Source organism: Eptesicus fuscus, chromosome 11 (assembly GCF_027574615.1).
Source record: "Eptesicus fuscus isolate TK198812 chromosome 11, DD_ASM_mEF_20220401, whole genome shotgun sequence".
Classification (NCBI taxonomy): Eukaryota; Metazoa; Chordata; class Mammalia; order Chiroptera; family Vespertilionidae; genus Eptesicus; species Eptesicus fuscus.
The window spans coordinates 56,669,564-56,692,572 of record NC_072483.1 but is presented as its reverse complement, the minus strand read 5'-3'; the positions used below and the strand labels follow the sequence as shown (position 1 = coordinate 56,692,572).

The following is a 23,009-nucleotide window of genomic DNA, read 5'->3' as shown; positions in this document are numbered from 1 at the left end:
ACTCTGGGAAGAAAAGAGGGTTACCACATTATTTTCTAATAGAAAGACTCTAGCCTAGAATCCTACTCTGCTCAGCCACACTCTATGCTTCAGTTTTGGGGCTAAAATAAAATCCGAACTTATCCACTGGACATAACCTTTCTTAGATTCAGTATACACAATGGAAGAGGATCCAAAAGCTGGTGGCCAAGATGATGAGGAAGGTTTTGGGAGGAACTGGTGATGTTTAATCACAGAGATGAGATCACTTAGAATCGCGACCCACAGGTTGAGAACCGCTAGCAGGGTCGCCTAAGACCATCGGAAAACACAGATATTTACATTACGATTCATAACAGTAGCAAAATTACAGTTATGAAGTAGCAACGAAAGTAATTTTATGGTTGGGGGTCACCACAACATGAGGAACTGTATTAAAGGGTCGTGGCATTAGAAAGGTTGAGAACCACTGACTTAGAAGATGACATCAGAGTGTTCTTCAGTATCTAAACGGCTGTGACATAGAAAAGGAGGTACAGTATAGGAGAAAGAGAGAGTTTAACACAGAGGAGAAAATTTAGAACTCTTTGGCTTGTTTGGGGTTCAGCTGGAGTTATTCAAGAACAAGTGAGAAGCCCGGCCAGCGTGGCTCAGTGATTGAACATCGAACTATGAACCAGGAGGTCATCGTTCGATTCCTGGTCAGAGCACAGGCCTGGGTTCTTGGCTCGATCCCCAGTGTGGGACACACAGGAGATAGCTGATCGATGATTCTCTCTCATCATTGATGTTTCTATCTCTCTCTCCTTCTCCCTTCCTCTCTGAAATAAATATAAATATATATATATATATATATATATATATATATATATATATTTTAAAAAGAATAAGTGAGGAGATTCATCACTTGTCTGTAATGTTGAAGAGGATCATGTATAAGGCTTGGATAGATAGCCTCCTTTCTCACTCTAATAATAATAATAATAACAATAGCCACCAATCATTAGATGCTCACTGAGGTATACTAAGCATTTTATAGGTCTTGTCTCCTTTAATTTTCCCCAAAATCCCAATAGGGGTAGAAACAATTGCATCCATTTTACAAATAGAGAAACTGAGTAAAAAATTTGGCAGAGGTTTAACTTGAACCCAAGTCAGAGTGACTCAAAGCCCCCTCTACTAGGCATTATGCTCTAGTTTAAATGTGGTCTGGGAAAGATAAAGGTATTGTTTTATTTTGTTTTGGTTAGAAAGTTTCTTTGCCCATTCAGTCAAACTGAAGCCAAGTTATCTTCTTGGGGGAAAAAATTGTTGTAAACTGTAAGTACTGTGTGAAAAGGAAACTGGAAAGCCATTATCTCAGCTGGTTTCCTTCAAATTCCTGAGAAAACCAACACATTTCCCAAGGACAACGTATGCTTTTAGATGTGATCTCTGTTTTGAGAGTGGAGAACAGACTAGAAGAAAGCAACATTTTCTAAGGAAAATTTATGCTTTTAATTTTGATCTCTTTGTGTTTTTAAGAATGGAGGACAGAAGAGAAGAATTCAGAAGCCATGCTGTTTATATCCAAAATGATGTTACAAAATCAGCAAATGCTTTGCTTTCTTCTGTTTGTCTGAATCCCCTTAAGAAAACATTTATGAAAGTATCTGTTCAAGGAAAAGGAAGGGCAGCTTTATTTTTTAGCACCTCAGGGTGCTCAAATAATCTCAAGAGGTCTGGGGATGTTTTTCAAATACAAATAATTCAAAATCACTTAAAGCAATATGTGACTTAATCAGGTTTTCAGTAAAGTGATATTTAGGAAATCAAACAGTCACAGCAGGTGATCTAGAAACTCCAGGAAGTTTTGGGTGAAACTGATGTAAAAAAGAAAAACAAAACAAAACAAAAAGACAGGGGGAGGGGAAGAAGAGAGGAAGGAAGAGAGGAAGGAAGGAAGGAAGGAAGGAAGGAAGGAAGGAAGGAAGGAAGGAAGGGTACTCATTCAAATTTGAGATATTACTTATCAGTGTGTTTTGCATTTATTTTCTTGTAGAACATATACTAAGGAAAATGATCATTTCAATTATATCATCTTATAAATTCACACATTTTCTCTCAATCTCTATATTATAAGTATCACATTCAAAATTTTAAAAATATAGTTTTACATCTTTGAATCTTGGTATTAATATCCCACAATGGAGGTCACATTTGATTTTTTTCTTTCTGTTCTAATTTCTCTTTTTACTGACTTTTGAGAAATCTTTTCATTATTTTTTATCCATGAAACATTTGAACCTCACTAATATCATCAATGTGGGAACGAAGCTTGCCATTCCTCCATGGTCACTAAATTTTTACATTGAAATGCCATAAATAATTAACATTGTTCAGGAGGCCATAACTTTGAATTATTAAAAGCCATATTTAATGAATAATACTGTCTTAGAAAACCTTGATTTATTCTACTGTTTTATTTTCTCTGCCAGTTTTATAGGAAAGAAATTATTTTCCTTTATTTTCATAACCCTCAGCAAAGTGCCTTACTAGTGATGAACTGGTTAAAAAAAATAGTTGTTGAATTAATCAATGACTTCAGGCATGAACTAATGGAATTTCTTATTTATGATAATAGAAGATTTATAGAATGCTAATGATTAATTAAAATGCAGCAGGGAATATTTTCAAATAATAATAAAAAAACATTGCAGGGCAGATTTTGCATATTTTATTTTAGATTTAGCATTTTTCTTTTTTAATAACTAAAAATGAATATATTGTGGTATTTTTGAATCAAGAAACCTGGCATTTCTTCATCATTTTGAAATAAATATTATGTACAGATCAACTTAAAAGTTAACAAACATATTAAATATTGATATTCATGAAATATTCCTCTATAAGTTAAACCCAGACACACATTTATGTCTAAATGTATTTAATATTTACTTTTTACTCTTAAATTGCTGCTATTTACATTTGACCTTAGAAGGCAAACTATGTCAGTAGGACATCAGCAACTAAGCTCAGCAGTATTAAAGTTAGAAGACTCCCATGTTTGCAAATGTCAATGTCATGAAAAAGAAAAACCCCTGTAAAATAAGTGCTTGTTCTTTACTTGTAAGTGATATGGAACAATCTGTACTTAGTTCTCAAGTTCAATCAAGGAGGGCTTCCGAGGAGGTGCACTACTACGGGATGAGTGTGGAGAGCACAGATGGAGAATGCTTCTGGAAGTCAAGCAGTAGCGTCCACGGGTTATTCAGAAAAGTTAATAGTTCCTACTCCCAAGATGCCCTCTTGCTGCAGACCCGTAATTAATGGTCCCATTGCTTTTCTCTTTCGTTGACACCTTCCTCTTCTTCAGGGAATGCTGATTCACTCTGGCCTTTCAGGTGTTTAACCCCTGAAATGATACAAATTAATTTATTTTTTTTCCAATTTTTTTATTAAGGTATTATATGTGTACATATCTTACCATTGCCCCCCCCACCCCACTCCCATGTATGCCCTCACCCCCCAGAGTTTTGCGTTCATTGGTTATGTTTATATGCATGCATACAAGTCCTTTGGTTGGTCTCTTATCTTCCCCACCTCTCCCTAACCTTCCTGCTGTAATTTGACAGACTGTTTGATGCTTTACTGCCTCTGTATCTATCTTTTTGATACAAATTAATTTAAATGAAATGTGTCCTGACAGACACAGTTTTGCTGCTAGAGATAAAGAAAATGAGTGGGAAGTGTTTGCTGGGGTATATGTATTTTCTCCTGGAATCTCAACAATCTAATTCTATGCAAACCTTTTAATTCGCCAAGGAATAAAAACATACGCAGCCAAATTTCCATGAGAGGTGGCCAATCTTTTATAATTTACCTTCTCCATTAAGAGTTGCATCACAGCCTGTTAAAAACCTGTAAACCGAAAAATCTGCTCACAGGCTCTTATTGTAATCCTGATACATCATTTTAGTTCAAATATTTCTTTTGGCATCTCTGGACTCTATTACAATGAGAACCACTGAAACCCCTAGGAACAAAGTGTCTGCTGTTTGCCATTTCATTGTAACGTGTAAACAACAAAAGAATCCTAATATTGTTATTGGGAATAGGAACATACATATAATTACGAAACCTCTGTACTCAAAATTCTTCAGTAACTTCCCCTACCTCCTACAGAGAGAAAAAAACATTGGCATACCTTTGCCTGCTGTACAGGCTTACATGATCTGGCTTCTCCCTACCAATTTGGCCTCATTTCTCACCAGCCCTTCCTGCTCTCGCCTTTCACAGTAATTTACTCTTTAACAATACAACCTACTCTTCCCTATTCCCTGATCAGACCAGGTTCCATCAAGCATCCATGCGTTTCTTGTTCTGTTCTCTGACAAGTGGCTTCTTCCTACTCACCCACCTGGTAACCTCCCACTCATCCTTCTGGTCTCAGCTTGCCTCTGGGAAGGCTCCCTAATTCCCACGTAGAATGACCTAGATCTTTCTCATATTTCCCCACTGCTCTTGGATCACTTGCTCTTGTACCAATCACCCAATAGAACTGAAGTTGTTTATCTATCTTTCTCATTAGAAGAAACTTTTTGATGTCAGGATTATGTAGATTCACATTGGGGTCCTAGACTCAGTGCCTGGCAAATAGTAGGTGCTCATTAATATTTATCGCATGAATGGTTGATAGGATTAATGAAGTAACAAACAATTTGGTATATGTTTTTGGCCATTCCACACTAATGTATATTCGGATTTTTTTCAAAATTAATTCCAAGTTGGAATATAAATCAGAAGACAACTACTACAGCCATATCAATCTACAAAAGTATCTTTATGCTAGCTGACACTCTGTGCATATGGGACATTTTATACAAATTTTTTATTTTAGAAAGTTGGTTTATGAGGTTTTTATAAGTACTACTGAAAAACACACCAGTTAGAACTGATAAATGAAAGGAAGTTGCCGCTCATGCTGGCTATGAAACAAAAAACCTGGGGGGGAGAGTGTGGGTTTTCATGTACTGCAGAGTGCTCTTTGGCAAAGAATGACATCCTTGGGCTTGGTGGATTATCTTGCAAAAATATTTGATCAGTTGTAATAATATTTAAATACTTTAATTTGATCTGCAAACACAGATCACTCACAATTCCTGTTGACCCAAGACTTTAGAGAGACGTTTGTTATTAACAAATGGAACTTTTTTCATATTATTGCAAATTACATGGGTAAAAAAACAGAAGTCTAAATGCTAAGGAGAAGGGAAGAGAGTTTAAAAAGCATCCAATTAATCACTGCTAGAGTCTTACATACCTGAGTCACTGACCTCACTACAACCCCATAAGATAAATACCTGGATGGTGAAATTTAGACTCTAAGAAGATAAAATTTGTTCAGGATTCTAAGGGTAATATAGTTATAAGAGAAGGTCTGACACATCAGAGTCCCTCAGTGTAGGACAACTGGCTGACTAACTGACTGAGGCATAAAATTCCACTCTCAGGAGACTCCAACTTATTTTCACCTTTAGCTTTTTGGACACTGACCTAGATTTTCCTAACATCCTCTAGGACTTAACAAGGTTACAGTACCTATTAACCTGGCTCAGATGATCTCGGGATTGCCTCTAAAATATTAAAGCCCAGTCATCATTCAGCTGTCTGCCACTCTCGCTCCTGAGCTGAACTTGTCTGGACCTCTCTGGGTTTGCCTCCAAGCTCATCCCTTTCATCTGCAAGGTGACTAGGTACAGAGTAATAAAGCTGTGTTTAATATAATTTTCTTTAAATTAGGGTTTATAACTTAATGTCAACATTGATTTGTCTATCTTAGGGGGTTAAGCATTTTTTAAAAATTAGTAACCAAAGTACCCAACTTACTAAACCACTAATCAACTGTTAATTAATTTTCTATACATGAGTATAGGTCTCCTTGCTTACCCTGATCCATACTTAATTCATTTTACAATATTAATGGTCACAAAGTTATATAAGTAAGCCTTTTTAAAAGTAAAACCACTCACTTGGGCAAACCTTGGAAGGGCCTTTCTTAGCTTTAGTTGAGTGTGACACTAACTGTTTCTAGGTAAAAGGTTTTGATGAGGCAAGAGTTGGTGACATCACAGAGATGTTCTGTAGAACATTTCTGTAAAACCACACATGTTTTGGCTCCCAAAGCAGTTTATACTAATGGCATATTTCCATTAGATAATGGATTGTTGGTAAATTTGTGTTTTGAATCTTTTCTTCCTATCAGCAATATTTATTTGGTTATAGGTACAATAATGCTGAGATTAAAGTGTAAAATCTGTGAGGACTAATAAATCTTTCTCTCCACCACCCTCTTCCCATCTCCAAACACACATATACTTTGTTTTTAAATTTTCTCTAAGCCCACAATTGATATTTGAGTAATTATGGAGGCGGAGGGAAAAACTTGGTTTGGGTGTTGATGAGATTCTCAGCCTCCTCCTCTGCCAAGTGCTAATGCTCATGTAGGAAAACACCTCACCCGCACAGGGGCTGACTCTCAGCATGGGCAAAGGGCTCCTGGAGACAGCACAGGCTCGGCCAGCCCTGCACTGGGCCAAAGTCAAAGGACTCCCCAAAAAACACAATGTAGGTTCTTTTCTCCATAGCAAAATGCACACATGGAAAAGGGGACCACCTGTAAGAGTGGGATATGCTGTGTGAATACATGAAGGAATGAATACAATAGAGTTTGAGGAAAGAAAGTAAAAGTTAAAGAAATAAGCATTGCCTCCAAACAGAACATAATACTCATGCTCTTCTCCACCCTGTAGATCAGGAGGTTAAATGTGAGTTGGATGAGGTAGTGAAGAAGTGTCTGAGTGAAGAATTATGAATAATGAATCCATAGAAGGAGGCTTGTACTTGGCAAACCACAGGCCAATATGATTACCAATAAATTTGGAGGAGGAAAGTCAGGTTTATTACATTTGTAGATGGCACAAAACTTGGGAGATAAGATGACATAATGAATGACAATGCAAGCAGTATTCCAAAAGGTTTTAATTGCTGGAGAGATGGCCTAAGCAATTATGGTAGAGGTCAACAGGGAGTTTTGTTTTTAGAAAGATTATTTTCAATCGAAAATATAGAGAATGAGGGCAACCTAGATTGATTATGGCTAGGGGTTCCAGGTGACCACAGTTTCACAACGACCCGGTAGAGTCACCTGTTTCTAGGAACAGAGCTCTTGGAGGTGTTGGTGGCATTCCTAACAGCAGAGTCAGCGGTTTAAGAGAGGGAACCACTCTCTAATCATGTGTTGGTCAGAAATTTTCTGGATCATGCTGCCTAACTCCTTTTTTAAAACTATGTTTTCATTGATTTTTAAAAAATATATATTTTATTGATTTTTCACAGAGAGGAAGAGAGAGGGATAGAGAGCTAGAAACATCAATGAGAGAGAAACATCGATCAGCTGCCTCTTGCACACCCCCTACAGACTGACCTCACTACATGTGCCCGCAACCAAGGTACATGCCCTTGACCGGAATCGAACTTGGGACCCTTGAGTCCGAAGGCTGACGCTCTATCCACTGAGCCAAACCGGTTTCGGCATCATTGATTTTTTTTTTAAGAGAGAGAAAGGAAGGGAAACAGAGAGATAGAAACATAAATGAGAGAGGAACATCATCAGTAGGCTGCCTCCTGCACGTCTCCCACTGGGGATCAAGCCCGCAACCCAGGCATGTACTCTGACCCAGAATCAAACTGTCAACCTCCTGGTTCATAGTCTGATGCTTGACCATTGTACCACACGGGCTGAGCCATGCTGCCTAATCCTTGACTCTGAATTTTAAGAGTTTCATTGAAGGAGATAATTGGGATTAAAAGTAATCTTATGGAGTGGGGGCGGGGGGGACAATGGGGCGATAAGGACACATATATAATACTTTAATCAATAAAGAAAAAAATAAAAGTAATCTTATGAAATCGCTTTTCTAGAAGAATTAAATATGAAACTAGAATGTTTAACAGAGAGAGAATTAAGAGAGGACAAAAGAAGCTGCCACTGAATTCCTAAAAGACTGGAAAAATACAATTTATTTATGTAGCTCCTGGGAGCAGAAATAGGGTCAATGGCTGAAATTTATGTGGTGAGGGCCGATTACAGCCCAATATAAAGAAAAAAATCCCTAAACTCTTGATGTTTGCCTAGCAATAAACATGTGAGCTCCCCACCAGTGTGTGTGTTCAGGTCAAAGCTACATTTTGATCTCTGAGGCAAGTTATAGAAGGAACCCTGCATTGAGTAGCAGGGTGGAGACTAGCAACTACACTGACCCTGAGATGTTATTAATACACAAAGGAGATCTTATTTTTAACTGAAAAATGAGCTCTGCTGTGAGTACTCTAACTTATAAAACGTAATTATAATAGCAAAAGTTGCAAAAAGTAATTATAACATCAAAAGACATAACTGGCCCAAATCTCTATATTTTAAAACTAATTCACATTGGGAGTAGCACATGTAAATGGATTCATTTTTTAAAACCACATACTTTAGATCTTAGAAATCCTCTGAAAGCCCTCTAATGAACCTGTGGGTGGATTATAGAGAGCCTCTGACCCCGCTTGGAATTATATTTATAGTTGTATTTGTGCCTTTTTAGAAAAAAAGGTGCATAGTTTTAAAATTGTGAATATGAATCCTAGTCTAATCCCTGCAATTTAAAGATGAAGGAAAAAAATTCAGATAGCAAAATGACTTGCTTAAATTCACAGAGCAATCATTGGCTGAGTTGGGACACAAACTAGAGTCTTTAATTCCTATTGGGGGCTGTTCATCTGAGTCACCAGGACTCAATCTTCCACTGTCATTGATCTTTTTTGAAGTTAAAACCAGAAGGGAAATTTGATTCACAGGATCATGAGACCCTTCTTATTATCAAGCTCTTTCAAAGGACATTACATGGCTGATAGATTAGATGTAATGTTTCAGTCTTTGCTGTAGTCATCGTTTTGAATAGAATTCAGGAAATACAAAATTTTACCTTGTGGGAATGTTTCCAGCATAGAACCCAGTTACAAATAATGTTCAGGTTACTAGAAAGAAGCAGCCTTTCTCGTCTGTGCTCAGATCTGGGACTAGATCTGGGCGGCACAGAAATGATATCATGATTTGTCTGGGAGACGAGACATAGTAGCTATCAAGCAATATGAGTTAATATAAAAAAAGCACACCCCTCCCCACTGTGTGTTGAGCATGAGAGAGACACAACTACACATCGGATGGTGAAGTAGGTCATGGGATGATGGTGTGGCATCAGTGAAGTTAATTCATTGAAGAGATGTTATGAACCAGTAGAACAAACAATGCATTTGTAAAGTTCTGATGTGGTAAAGAAGGTCTCCAACTCAGAATATAATTTGAACAGCCATTTCTTGAGCAGTGCACTGGCTAGAGTAAAGGAAAGAGCAAATCTGATTTCTACATGAGAAAGCTATTTGCAAAACACGTTAGTTTTCTGAAAGCCTGCCATATACAAAAGAGTGATTCCAGTGGCCTTAGAAAAAAGTTTTCTAATAGTTCCTTGTGTTTTGACACTTCAAATTTTATCAAAATAACCATGCTAGGTAAACTTGAGAAATATATTTAACCTCTAATATGGTATGGCAAAACTCCTCAGTAAAGCCCATCATCTCTCAGATTAAAAATGTGCTTTACTTTTCCCAAAATGCTTTCACATGTAGTTTATTTAATCTTCTTGTCATTGATTTATAATGAATAGCTATACATTAACACACCAAGGATCACAGACATCAAGGGACATTGATATCATTCCAAAGCCAAACACATATTTTCTGAACTCACCTTAAATCAATCTCTTTCTACTTTATTTGAAGTAAACTACATATACATAGCACAGTTAATCTCTGTTCTCTTATGGTCAGTTAAGACAAACTGTAAATAAACACGCAGGGAAGCATTTTTCTATAGGTGAGTCTATGTGTAATATGCTTCTCTCTTCGTAATATATAAGAATAGGGACAGCATGTTTATTTGATGTCCATAAGTATTATATATTTTATGTATATGTTTATCTATCGTATATTTTACTAACGCCAGTGCCCAAAAGCCTTAGTGAAAGATTTGGCAGTAAATACTGAGGAGGTACACTTATATACTATTGTTAAAAGTGTGGGTTCAAGTAAATCTTTGGAGAGCAATCTAGTCTCACTTATCAAAATGTAAAGTGCTCATGTCTTTATCAGTAAGTCTGAGGTTGGGGCCAGGCAAGAATTTATATAAATTTTGCGAGGATCCTGCTACTCGACCTAGGATGAGAGTCACTTTGATGGACTGAGTGCCTCTTTTGCCCTCTACAGTCAAGTGCCTCTCATACCCTCTTTTTCTTCTTAGCTAATGCATTCCCCATGGACTCAGAAGTAGAGTTAAAATTTTAAGCCTACACATAATGGAGCTAAACGGTGTTGGGCAATTTCACTTTAGAAAGAGACAGAATGGCTCCCTAGCCTGTGAGACTTGACTGCCATTGATTGGACACAATAGCATGTCTAAAATAAAGAAGGCATCAATCAGCAAAAGTCAGTGGTTAGCCTTAAAAGCACTAAAAATGAAATAATGAAAGGGGAGTTGCATTTATAGCCACTAAAGTAAATGCTGTCTGTGTTTCTTAACTGTGTCCACAGGATGATGTCCTGTGTTAGTATGTTTGAAGGCTGTCTTCCAGGCAGGGTACTTTCTGATGGAAGCCAAGGTACCTACAGGGTACCATAGGCTGTTGCCAGTATATGCCCAGTCACATAACCAAGTGATCCAGTTTTGATTCTAAGTTCACGGAGAAATCTTCTAGCAACAGCAGAGCCTGCTGGCAAGAATAGACCCTGACTAGACTTACTGATAGCTCATAGATATATCTGGGAAAAGACCATCCCAAGCAGCTGGAACAAGAATTGCAAAGGCTTTAAGTTCGGAGCATGCCTGCCATGGTCAAAGAGTAGCAGTGAGCCTGGAGTGTCAGAAATGACGTGAATGAAGGAGAGGAGAAGAAGGTAAGCTTAGCGAGATGAAAGCAGGCAGGGAGGAGGAGGAGCCTGCCCAGGGAGTAGGAACTTATGGGACATTATAAGAGTTTGGCTGTTATTGCAGGGAGCCACTGGTAGGTGTGTTTTTGTTGTTGTTGTTTGTTTTTTATTTTTTTTAATAGAGGAACAACACAATCAGATTTATATTTACAAAGAATCACTCTGTGTCTTGGATGTAAGGAACTTAGAAGTCACCACTCTGTTTTAACAAGTAAAAAAGCTTTACAAACTGGAATAAAAAAACAAACACAAACAATTCTTAGATCTGTTCGAGAAGTAAGGTCACAGGGCAAATCACTGCCACAATCTGCCAAAATATGGAGAGACAGACATGTGAATACAGAGGAACAAAAGTTACTGGAGCAGAAGCTTATGTAGGAACCAGTACCAGCATAGAAAAACCCAAGGTGTGATTGATGAATGGCTGGAGGCTCAGTGTGAACAGGCTGAGAGATTAAAAACTCTGAGTGGGGTGAGAAGTGGGGGGCCAGGAGGGGACCTCACACTTTTGTAAAATTTTTACCTCTGGGAGTTCTACTAATTTCTTGCAATAAAAGTCAAAGAAAAATCTCATGCTTCTGACAGGAAAGGGGAACAGTGGGCATTTTCAAAAACGGAGAAATCTGTTCTTCTTTACGAGGTCTCTCTCCAGAGGAAATATTTTATCACAGCCTAACCTTTGGAGGTTTTATCAGAGACTAACCGACCTGAGGGAAGGCAATGCCAATTCCACTCCCCTTGGGTATAATGTGTCACCTAATGGGGGGAGGGAGGCTGAGACGCACTAGTGAAGGTCATAGTCCAGAGGCACAGGTTCCCACAATTCTTGCATATACTGTTTTGTATTTTAATTCTTTGCTTTTCTGTTTTGGGAGTTTCTATTGTTATATCTTTTTTAAAATATATTTTATTGATTTTTTTACAGAGAGGAAGGGAGAGGGATAGAGAGCTAGAAATATCAGTGAGAGAGAAACATTGATCAGCTGCCTCCTGCACACTCCCTACTGAGTATGTGCCCGCAACCAAGGTTACATGCCCTTGACCGGAATCGAACCTGGGACCCTTGAGTCCGAAGACCGACGCTCTATCCACTGAGCCAAACCGGTTAGGGTTCTATTGTTATATCTTTAAGTTCAAGTATTCTTTCCTCATCCATATCCAGTCCACTAAAGATTTGAGGCTGGATATAGCTATCAACTCACAGGACTAGCACTTTCCAATTAAAAAACTATTCTTTAAAAAATAATAAGAAAAGTTAAAATTTTAATTTTAACTTTACTTATTCCTTTAATGATGCTCTTCCTTTCTTTAGGTAGATCCAAGTTTCTGATCTTTACAATTTTTCTTCTATCTAAAGAACTTCTTTCATCATTTCTGTCAGGGCAGGTCTACGAGCAACAAATTTCCTCCATTTGGGCATAGTGTGGATTCTACTTCTATAAACTGGCCTGGAAAAAAATACCACTAATGGTATTGATTCTGTATATTCACAGATCCAAATTCCTTACAAGTCAATTTTCATAAGACAATCCATTTTTATAATTGGAGGCTGTGCGTTCTGGAGATTCACCAACAGTGCTGCCAGATTATAATTAGAAAGGGCCAGAAATAAAAGATATAAGGTTCTCATGAATGTTTGTTAATTTCTCAACAAGTAACATTATCTCCAGGCCTTCCTGATTCCTGATTTGTTTTTTTATGAGTATTTCTTGTTTAGTCTTTGGGCAATACTCTCTACCTTCCCCTTGTTGGGTTGAAAGACTATTCTCCCACTCACCTTCTTCCAGGAACCACTCTCTCCACACTCTGAACATGGGATAACAAGGCCAGGCACACCTGACATGCTACGCCAGTCCTAATCCTTTCCCCATGATCTTGCTGTCAGAAACCAAGTCATCATGAGAGAGTTTTTAAATTATAGATAGTACAGAATATTAAAGTTGTTTGCTCTTGACCATGTCTGCTACTTAAGGAGAGAGTTGGTCTGCAGGGGACTGCGGTGAGGATCAATTTGACAGGCAAAATGAATGAAATAGAAGAGATGGCAGCCTCATTTGTTTCTTTTTTTTTTTTTTCTGAGGCTCACTGCTGTTCTAGCAGTTTAATTTCCCTTAATAACATGAAGTAACCAAGTAAACTTTCAATAGATTTCCCTTTGCCTAAGCTAATTAGGTATGGTTTTTGACATGGGAAACCCAAAATGTCCTGAATAGTTTTTTCTCTCTGTCTTATATCTTTCCTGGAATCTCCTTTTGGGATGGGAGACAGAAAGGAAATGAAAGACAGCTGGGGTTATTGATTTTTCTTTTTCTTCTTTTTGTTGTTTGTTGTCCATATCTCCAGCTTTGAATGAAACTTATGCTGAGCTGACCAGACAAAGGTGGGAAATTTTTCATTGTGTCTCAGGAGTATCTTTCAAGTTACTTCTAAACCTTAGACTCATTACTGAAATTAAAATAATAGAGAAAATTTAGGACAGTTTTTTCACAAAATCATTAATTGTCTCCCTATAGGCAAGGCATCTTTTGAAGGCTAAGTATCATAAACTAGCAGACCAGAGGTCAAAATTACCACCACTCATTTCATGCTCTCCTTGGTCCCGAGGCAGTAATTTTATTATTACAGAACCCTGAGCATTTATGGTTAGTTCTCATCATGTGGATTTTAAAATAACCATAAAGGAATTTGAGTGATTCTAAAAGAAGTGTTTTACCCAGAAGTGTCTCAACCTAGGTTTATAATTTGTCAGTTTTCTCAGGTTAAATATTTACTTCAACAATTATGGAGATGACATAACCAGATAGTGACACTAAAGACTCTAAGAAAATATAGCAAAAGTACTTTTTAAAACCCTCTAATAAATTAGCTCGTGTTTCAACCTTATCATTATTGCAATTTGGCCCAGAAAATGCAAGTAAACAGAATCTATATTCTTGATGCCATAATGGTTTTTGTTCATATATATTCCCACTCAATTTATCATAACAGGCAATTCTAGGTAAAAGTGAAGTTCAGTTTAAGCATAACTTATCCCAACTGCCCCATGGGGCATCCAATCCATCTTAGAGTGCAGGACTGTTTAGAAGCCTGGTCCTCTTTCCTTCCTTTGCATCTTCATTCTATACTATCGATATTTATAGTTATCACTAGCTAACCTGAAATGAGGCTCCCTCTACCATCCATTTTATTTTCCTGATCTTGATTCTATCATCCTGTCTAATAATAATAATACCTTATATTTTTATAGCACTTTTCGATTTTTCAAAGAAAAGAATGCATGTCATTCTATCCTTAGCATAACACTGCAAAGTCAGAAGGGTTACTTCTATGATCCACAGTCCACATTTCACAATAAGGAAATGAGTCGCCCAAGAAGCCTTGCTAAGTCAATATCAAAAACAGCACCAGGACTCCAAGTTCCTGAATTCCAATCTGGTTCTTCTCCCACTATGGAATTTAGTTTCTCATTCCCTTAAGGCCAAGATGTCATTCTTCTAGTCACAGACTATTCCTTATTAAGGATCCTCCTTCATGCCTTGCAATATAATAGGGTGAACGTTTTAACATCTTTTTCCTGAGGAATATACATTTCTTTATCACATCTCCAAAGAAAGGTTTAAGTAATGGCAATTTTAATCCAGGTATCAAGAAAGACCACCCTAGGTGGAGATGTTTCAGGAAATTAGGACTTTGCACCGTTCCTTACATCATAATATTTAGATAGGTCCCTATTCTCTGCCTATTAGTAGGACTGATTCTACTTAGAAATAAGGCAAATAGTAATTTCAAATATTCTGAAATGCTTTCCTCATAAATTATGAAAATGTCCTAGGAATTCCAACATCTCCAAAACTACTTCCTGCACCAATGTCATTGCAGCATTACAAATGACCTTTGTCCTGATTTTTTTCCCTAGAAATTATGATCACCAAAAGAATGTAGAGACACATTACATCTGTTGAAGAGTCGGTTGCTAGAATTGAATTTTTCATGTGTATTTTTTCCCAACAAAGTTATTTTAGGGAGCTTATTATGATTTCCAATTATTTTTAGATATTTATTCTTAGGATAATACTCTCTGTACACAAATAACTGTAGATTAGTGTGTGCTGAGACAGTACAGCTTGTACCTTTTTGTTATAGACCAGATACCATAATAAAAAGCCACATCCATTATATTTGACAAAAATCCAGAAATTTATTTTGTGCTTATGCAAGAATACTTTATTACTTATTATATAAAAGTAGTATGTGACCTTTGTTGGAAACCCAGTAAAGTACAAAGTGGACAATAGATCATCCATGATCTCTCTATTTAGTGAAAAATGCTATTAACATTTTACCATTTCCCCTCAGCTTTTATTCCATACATTTTTATCATGTTAGATCAAAATACAATATCTTTCTTACTTTCTCCATTTAATATTATATCACAAAATTTTCTTCTTGATATAATATGGGGAATCATTAAGAAAATTTATAAATAAATATATATTAATAGTTTTGTAGAATATTCTTGTTTGAATGTACTGTATTTTACTTACTTTTTAGGTTCCTTGAAAATTTAATTTATTTTTAAATTGAATTTATTGGGGTGACATTGGTTAATAAAATTGTATAGGTTTCTAGTGTACAATTCTATACTACAGCATCTGCATATTGTATTGTGTTTTCAGCATCCCAAGTCAAGTCTCTTTCCATCTCTATTTATCCCCCCTTTACCTTCTTCTACCTCCCCTCACATCCTTTCCCTCTGGTAATCACTATACTGTTGTCTGTGTCTAAAAGTTCTTTCATTTTGTTTTGCTTTGCTTAATCCCTTCACCTTCTTCACTCTGTTCCCCAAAACCCTCCCCTCTGACAGCTGCCAGTCTGTTCTCTGGATCTATGAGTCAGTTTATAGTTTGTTAGTTTATTTTGTTCATTGGATTCCACATGTAATTGAAATCATATGGTATTTGTATTTCTTTGGTATATTTCACTTAGCATAATGCTCTTCAGGTAAGATTTCCTTCTCTTTTTTTTTTTTATGGCAGAGGAGTATTCCATTGTGTAAATGTACCACAAATTTTTTTTAGCCACTCAACTACTAATAGGGGCTGCTTCTAAATCTTGGCCATTATAAATAATGCTGCAATGAACATAGGTGTGCATATATTCTTTCAAAGTAGTGTTTTGGGTTTCTTCAGATATATTTGCAGAAGTAGAATCAATGGGATCATAAGACAGTTCATTTTTAACTTTTTGAGGTAACTCCATACTGCTTTCCACAGTGGCTGCACAAATCTGCATTCCCACCAACAGTGCATGAGGGTTCCCTTCTCTCCACATCCTCGCCAGCACTTGTTTATTTATTGATGACAGGTGTGAAGTGATATCTCACTGTGGTTTGCCCAAGGAACTATATCAGAAAAAAATATTGCTACAAAAAATGTCTGAGATTTTACAGCCTATGTTTTCTTTCTGGGAAGAAAACATCTAAATCTTTAATTTATTTTGAGTTTACCCTCGTGTGTCATCATAAGAAGCCTCATCCATCATACGTGACAAAAATCCAAAATTAATGAGCATGTTTTCCTATTTCCATTACTCAAAAACTCTCTAAATGAAGGAGGGGTTGTGTTTCAAAAATATATTTGTAAGGTTTTGGGAACTCAATCTATTTTTCTAGAAGAACAAATGTAACAATGTGGGAAATTTAGTTTTATTTTTCCAGGCTGTTGACATACAAATCCTCCAGAGGAAAAGATCTACATTTGCTGGTTTGATAAACTCATGCATAGTGAATGCTGGGGCTTTAGGGCCTATGCTTGGATTCAGAGTAAATGGTAAGGTTATTATGCATGTAAAAGGGGAGAAAAACTTGTGCTTTAGGAAGTGAATGGGATCAGCAGTAGCTGGGGAGCTTCTGAAGGAAGGGAAGAGGAAGAGAGGACATCTGTTTGATCCCGTGTGAGGAAGAAGAGACATGAAAGAAGAGTATGTCTCATGAGAAACTGAAGAGTTGACGATGGAATATTTGACGTGAAACCCTCTCCTCAGTTTATCTTGTGAAATTCAGTAAATTCTACGTTGTTACTTACACATGTATGAAATGAATTTTTCTGGAAGAACAGGAAGAGAAAAGGGATGGGACCTAATTTGTGTTTTATAATAATTGTTGAGGGAAGCTTACAATACCTATTTAACCCATAAAGATCCAGAAATGCAAAACCAAGAGCTCCATTTCAAGCCAAATCAAGACTGCTTTGTTTCTGTGACCAAATACATTTCAAGTTACAGTGGGAGGTGTCAGAAACAATTTCTTCAAATTCCATCTGAACCATGGAAAGAGTAAAGGGTTGAACCAGGCATTCTTTGTCCCAGTAGCAAACTAACATTTTAGTCTCATGCCAATTCACTCAAAATTGGTATTGGGGGGGGGGGGAAAGGGGGGCGGTACACAGTGCTGACAGGATTCTTAGTCATTTATCCTATGTATGAGTGATTCCCTAATTGTTATGTTTCCCTATGATTTACTTTAAAACACATCAGAAAAGAGAATATGATATGTGTGAGTACATGTGTATAGACGTGTGTTAAGTTTATCTACTTCTAAGGGATGGTTGATTAATATTTCAAGTACACTAATAAGGCTAATACCCCAGAGATAGTTTGTTAGCATTTCAAGGATTCTAATAGAAAATCTACATCAGAGGAACACCATTTTTAACTCCAATCAATATCAGAAAGTTTATTAATTAGCATATGATGTGCTAGAAATAATTTTTCTTCAGGAAAATGAGTGGTGTTCAAGATATGTCTATTGGCTAGATACACTGAAAGACTAACCTTGCACTTGCATGTAGAGGGCTTTGAGACCTGATAACAGAATAGCATATACTCTTCAAAGTGGAACATAGTCTTGTGATTCCATTTTGTTCTGTGTGCAGTCTTTGTCACCAGATTCTTACTAAGAGTTTCAATTAATTCGGCCACTAGGAAATTGTCTCCTTTGCCTTGGGTAAGCCTTAAATGGAAGGGCTCAGTTAGAGAACTTGAAAGGACAGAGGGCTAAAATGCACTGAGATTTCAGAACATCTTGTATGGCTTTGCTTTTTAATAAATGTTTGCATATGTGGCAAAATTAAGAGCCAGCCATGGTGATAATCTAAAAGAAAGAAATTGTAGTAAAGGAAACTGAAAATAGACGGTGTCCCCAAAAATGTATACACATTTTAACAGCTGATAGCTCAATTTTGAAAATGAAATGTATTTTAATAGACACTGCCTTTATGATTATTCAAAGTGAATATATATATTTTTACGGGACACCCTATATAAAGGCATAGAGGCTGGTGGGAGCTTGACATACTTAAGAAAAAGGAAGAGGGCATTGAAGACTGAAAATAGGAGTACATTTAAAGCCCAGTGGAGAGTTGTGAAGGCAGGTCAGAGGATAGGAGCAGACAGGTTCTATACGGCCTGATTAGCCATGCTGAGGAGTTGAAGCGACAGACAAACCTCAAAGATATGGTGGGTTCGGTTCCAGGCCACTGCAATAAAGTGTGTATTGCAATAAAGAGAGTCATAATTCTTTTCCTGGTGGAGGAGCTTGCCTTCAATTCGTAAAAAATTTAACATCTGTGAAGCATAATGAAATGAAGCTCAATAAAATGAGATAGGCCTGTGTTTCTAAGGACATCAGAAAACCCAACTGGACACAAATTATTTGTTAGTCTAATACTATCAATATCACAGATTGCAATCACATCTGACTAAAGAGGTCATTCAGGTAAAGAAGTGGGTAAGACAGCCGTACTATAAAAAAAACACCAAAAGCTCAAGTTCAATAATAAATGGCAATTGACAATAGACCTAAGAGTATGGCTACTATAATGACTGGTGAGGACTTTGGCAAATGAAGATCACGTGCTTCATCTTGTGAGCCTATGTGCTTGGGGGAGGTGGTAAGGGGTCAACCTCAAATCAGACCCAGGCAATTGTTGTCCTGCAGAGATGTGAGTCAAGTGTTGCCCATCTCCTTGCTTTCCAAGACAAGCCATACATCTGAACCTTTGCATTAAATCTATGTGTAAATGATGACAGCTAATAATAAAGAAGAATTATTATATGGGATAAACAAATGATGTACTGAAACAGGGTTCATGGCTTCCATGAATAACCTCTGATCTACATAGTGAATGTTTAACTTTCAGCATATATGAAATCTCTCTTCCATCTACCTTTCTTATAAGTTGCAGGTTATTATTTCACTTTGCATGTAGTAAAAAATTAAATGTTTCAAGCGAATCCATTTTTTGTCCTACATTCCAATATTTGTTCATTCAACAAGTATTTATTGAGTACCCGCCGTGTTCTAGGTACTTGAAACATATGAATGAATAAAAGATAAAGACCTCTGCCCCTGTGAACTTTATAAAACGCTGGGAGGACTCTTGCATTTAAAGGATAAGAAGGAATGGTAGGAAACAGAAAGATCACAGAAGAGATGAAGGGTGGGGAAGTGGAGAAGACAAGTGATAAATGTAATAAATACATGAAATTATTTAGTATCATAGAAAGTAGTCAATGCTATAGAGAAAAAAATAGAGAGCAGGTAAGGGGGATTTGGAAGGCTGATGATCTTGAAAGGATTTCTACATACATCCCCAATTCCAGTCTCTTTTGGGCTCTGCCTCTGCCCTCTCTCTAGAACTTCATTCTATCCTCTCTCTACTGCCTTCTTCCCTTAGTTTATAACATAAATTCATGCATCTTCTATCCTAAAAACAAGCAAGCAAACAAAAACCTACTTTAACCATGCATATTCTTGCTCTGCCTCATCTTTTAAGAAAGGTGCTATCTACGCTGCTGGTCCACTTTCTCACCTCCTTTTTACTCAACCACCAACTCCGATATGGCTTGCACTCCATCTCTTTACCAAAACTGTTTGTAGATGACCTTTGATTGACTTAACCCAACGGGCTTTTATTAAGCTTTATTATTTCATCATTTCTCAGCCTTTGCCATTATTAACTAGGACCCAGTTCACTCTTTCTTTAGGATTCAACTTCTCTTGCCTTCTGAGATACAAGTCTACTGGGGTTCCCCTACTATATTTATTAGTTTCCTCTATCTCCTTTGTGTTCTACTTTTCTGCTTTTACTGCCTTCTTAAATATAAGTATCCCCCAGGGTCATTTATTACTTAAGATTAGAAAAAAGCTCTTCATGAATACAGGCACCATAAACTCAACATATCCCAAACTACACACGCATTTATTCTCTTTTAAGCCTGATTATGGTTAACTGCTTTGAGTATTTGTTTCTGGGAAAGGAAGGTAAAACTTTAATCTGCCCTTGGAAACAGACTGCCTACTATTATTTTCAAATTTTAAAGTTTTTTTTTTCAATAATAGTTTATATTCTCATATAACTGTGAACACAGTGCGCATATGAATAGTGAATTTGAGTATTAAATATTTAGTTTGCAACTTTACATGTTATGGGAAACTTACTGGTTACCATCTAAAAGAATTTGACTTTCAAAATCTGGCATATTGCCTAATTTTATTCTTAGAGAAATTAAGATTATATTGTCATGTCTGGAAGAGTACACTTGGGGTGTTTTCATCTTTTCATCCTAGACCAGTGGTCGGCAAACTCATTAGTCAACAGAGCCAAATATCAACAGTACAACGATTGAAATTTCTTTTGAGAGCCAAATTTTTTAAACCTAAACTTCTTCTAATGCCACTTCTTCAAAATAGACTCACCCAGGCCGTGGTATTTTGTGGAAGAGCCACACTCAAGGGGCCAAAGAGCCGCATGTGGCTCGCGAGCTGCAGTTTGCCGACCACGGTCCTAGACTATCTTTTCAAATAAGATCCAGTTTAAATATTAATACAGCATTTAAAGAAACTGAGTTTATCTAGTTATCAGAGGTTAGAGCAAAAAGAAATTCTTGTCTTGTTTTTATCTGCTATAAATAGCAAATGTCACATAATTTATCACTTGTTTAAGGTTGAAAAAACATCCTTCACCAATGAACTCTCTGCAGCCTTACTTTAAGAAGGTATATTCAACTACATAGCTTCATCTCACACACATGCACAAACACAGCTTTATAGTTCAAGAGAATTGCCTTTTAGTAATGTGACATAACATCAGGTGGCAAAATGAATTTTGGCTATGGTTCCAAACTGCTACCCAATCAGAATTAGCATATATCTTTATACAAATTATTTTATTGGATAGGCTTGTTAGTTTCCATAGACAAGAATGTCCAAATGAAACAAATAGCACATATACTAAAAGAAAATAAATACATTTCTTCTTGAGAGACTAAATATTTATGCTTGAAAGAATTTGCTGTTGGTCAGGTGTTCAAACAAAAACACATTCAAATGTATAATTTATAAATATGTGCGTATTGAGAGAATATACGATAAGTGTGTGTGCAAATGGCAGTATAATTCATACTAATTTTATATTTATTAATTTATATTAAATAAATATAAATTGTTTAAAAATATTTTTGCTATTAGAAGATAATTCTGGCCACACAAAAAACTCAGGAGATTATTTACCTAGAATAGAAATTATTCAATCTAATTTTCAGAGATTGATATGTACTATTATTCATTTTAGTAGTAGGAAAGTGTGTGATGGCTAAGACAGAATTACTACCAAATTACACAGCAATATAGTGATGGCTATTGTCAAAGGAACATGTTATTCTCTGAATACTTGTGTGTGCTTTAAATAATACGTGCTTTATGCTGTGTAATGAAAATCAGACTTTGTATACAGAAATTTCTATACCTGCTTGCATTTATAAAAAGGCAAAAAAGCTGAATGTGAGACAAAATACACAATCCATAAAAAATTATGATACATGAAACATTTATCTCAAATCTGGCAAAATTTTAAATTTCCTGGAAAAAGGCTAGCTTTTCCAACTTGGAAACATGCATATCTAGCAAATGCTCATGCTTATGCTTGGAACAATTTAAGATACCAAGAGACTTGTGGTAGTTGGGCCAGTTAAAACCACAAGTAAGAATTAATCTCTTCCTCTTACTACCCTTCCAAGCTGCTGCTGAGTGGGAGTGGTCTTTAAGGATTTGGCTTTCTATCTACCTAACACTTCGAACCCGAAGTTGCTACTGATAGCCCTTTTCGTGGAAGAGTTTAGTTGTTCTTGGGTCGAAATAATCTAAACAGCTGGGATCTGTTTCAGAGTTGTCTGGCTCCAGCTGGACATACTTTGAAAAAAACAAAACTCTTGTTCAGAGCAGGATTTTCACTGTAATCACAGAATTTAGTTTACAAGACTGAGACATAAATGATGTTTCTGCACAGAACTGGTTTGACCTGGTTGTCCAGATAGAAGAAAGCCTAACTGCTTATTCTTTTCTCCAGCATTTAAAATTGTCTCATTTTATTACAAGTGCCCTGAGATCTAGGTCCTTTCAATATAGCATGTTTATAGCATGCTTGCTAGTAGCAACTCTATTAGCAAATTTGTTGTCTTAGTCTTGATTATATTAAACTAAACACGTAGAGCTAAGAAAAGAACACATTACTAAGACGAAGAGACAAAAATATAATCAATGTAGTTGAAATATCCACACAAGTTTGCAGGACAAGAGGAATAGAGTGATAAAACTGCCAAACCCTCAGTCAGCCTTGGCCTAATTGTCAGTCACAGCCTAGTCAGAGGAAATCCCATAGATCTGTGATTAGAGCCTCACTTGATGTCCCCATCACCTTGATTTTACCCATGAACTTCATGACGAAGCAGGCAGATAAATACTACTTATGGGGTTACTATGTATGAGTATCAACAACCCTCCTTCAAACGTCATCAAACTATGGTTTCCAGTTTAGTGACAGTTTAGAAGTCTCTTGAAACTTAATTGTGGATTAGGAAATTTCTATAGGAAGAATCCCCAAAACATGTGGGAAGTATCTGTTTTT

General features: G+C 36.7%; 1 protein-coding gene across 2 annotated transcripts in view; it reads right to left on the bottom strand.

Annotated features, from left to right (window-relative positions):
- Positions 1-3,284: 3,284 nt before the first annotated feature.
- The window catches only part of PPP1R1C (protein phosphatase 1 regulatory inhibitor subunit 1C), a 113,079-nt gene continuing 93,354 nt past the window's right edge, over positions 3,285-23,009 (bottom strand). For both annotated transcript variants that reach the window (XM_054723216.1, XM_008138497.3), the window contains exon 5: positions 3,285-3,373. In XM_054723216.1, the coding sequence (XP_054579191.1) occupies positions 3,285-3,373 (89 nt within the window). The remainder of the gene's footprint in view (positions 3,374-23,009) is intronic.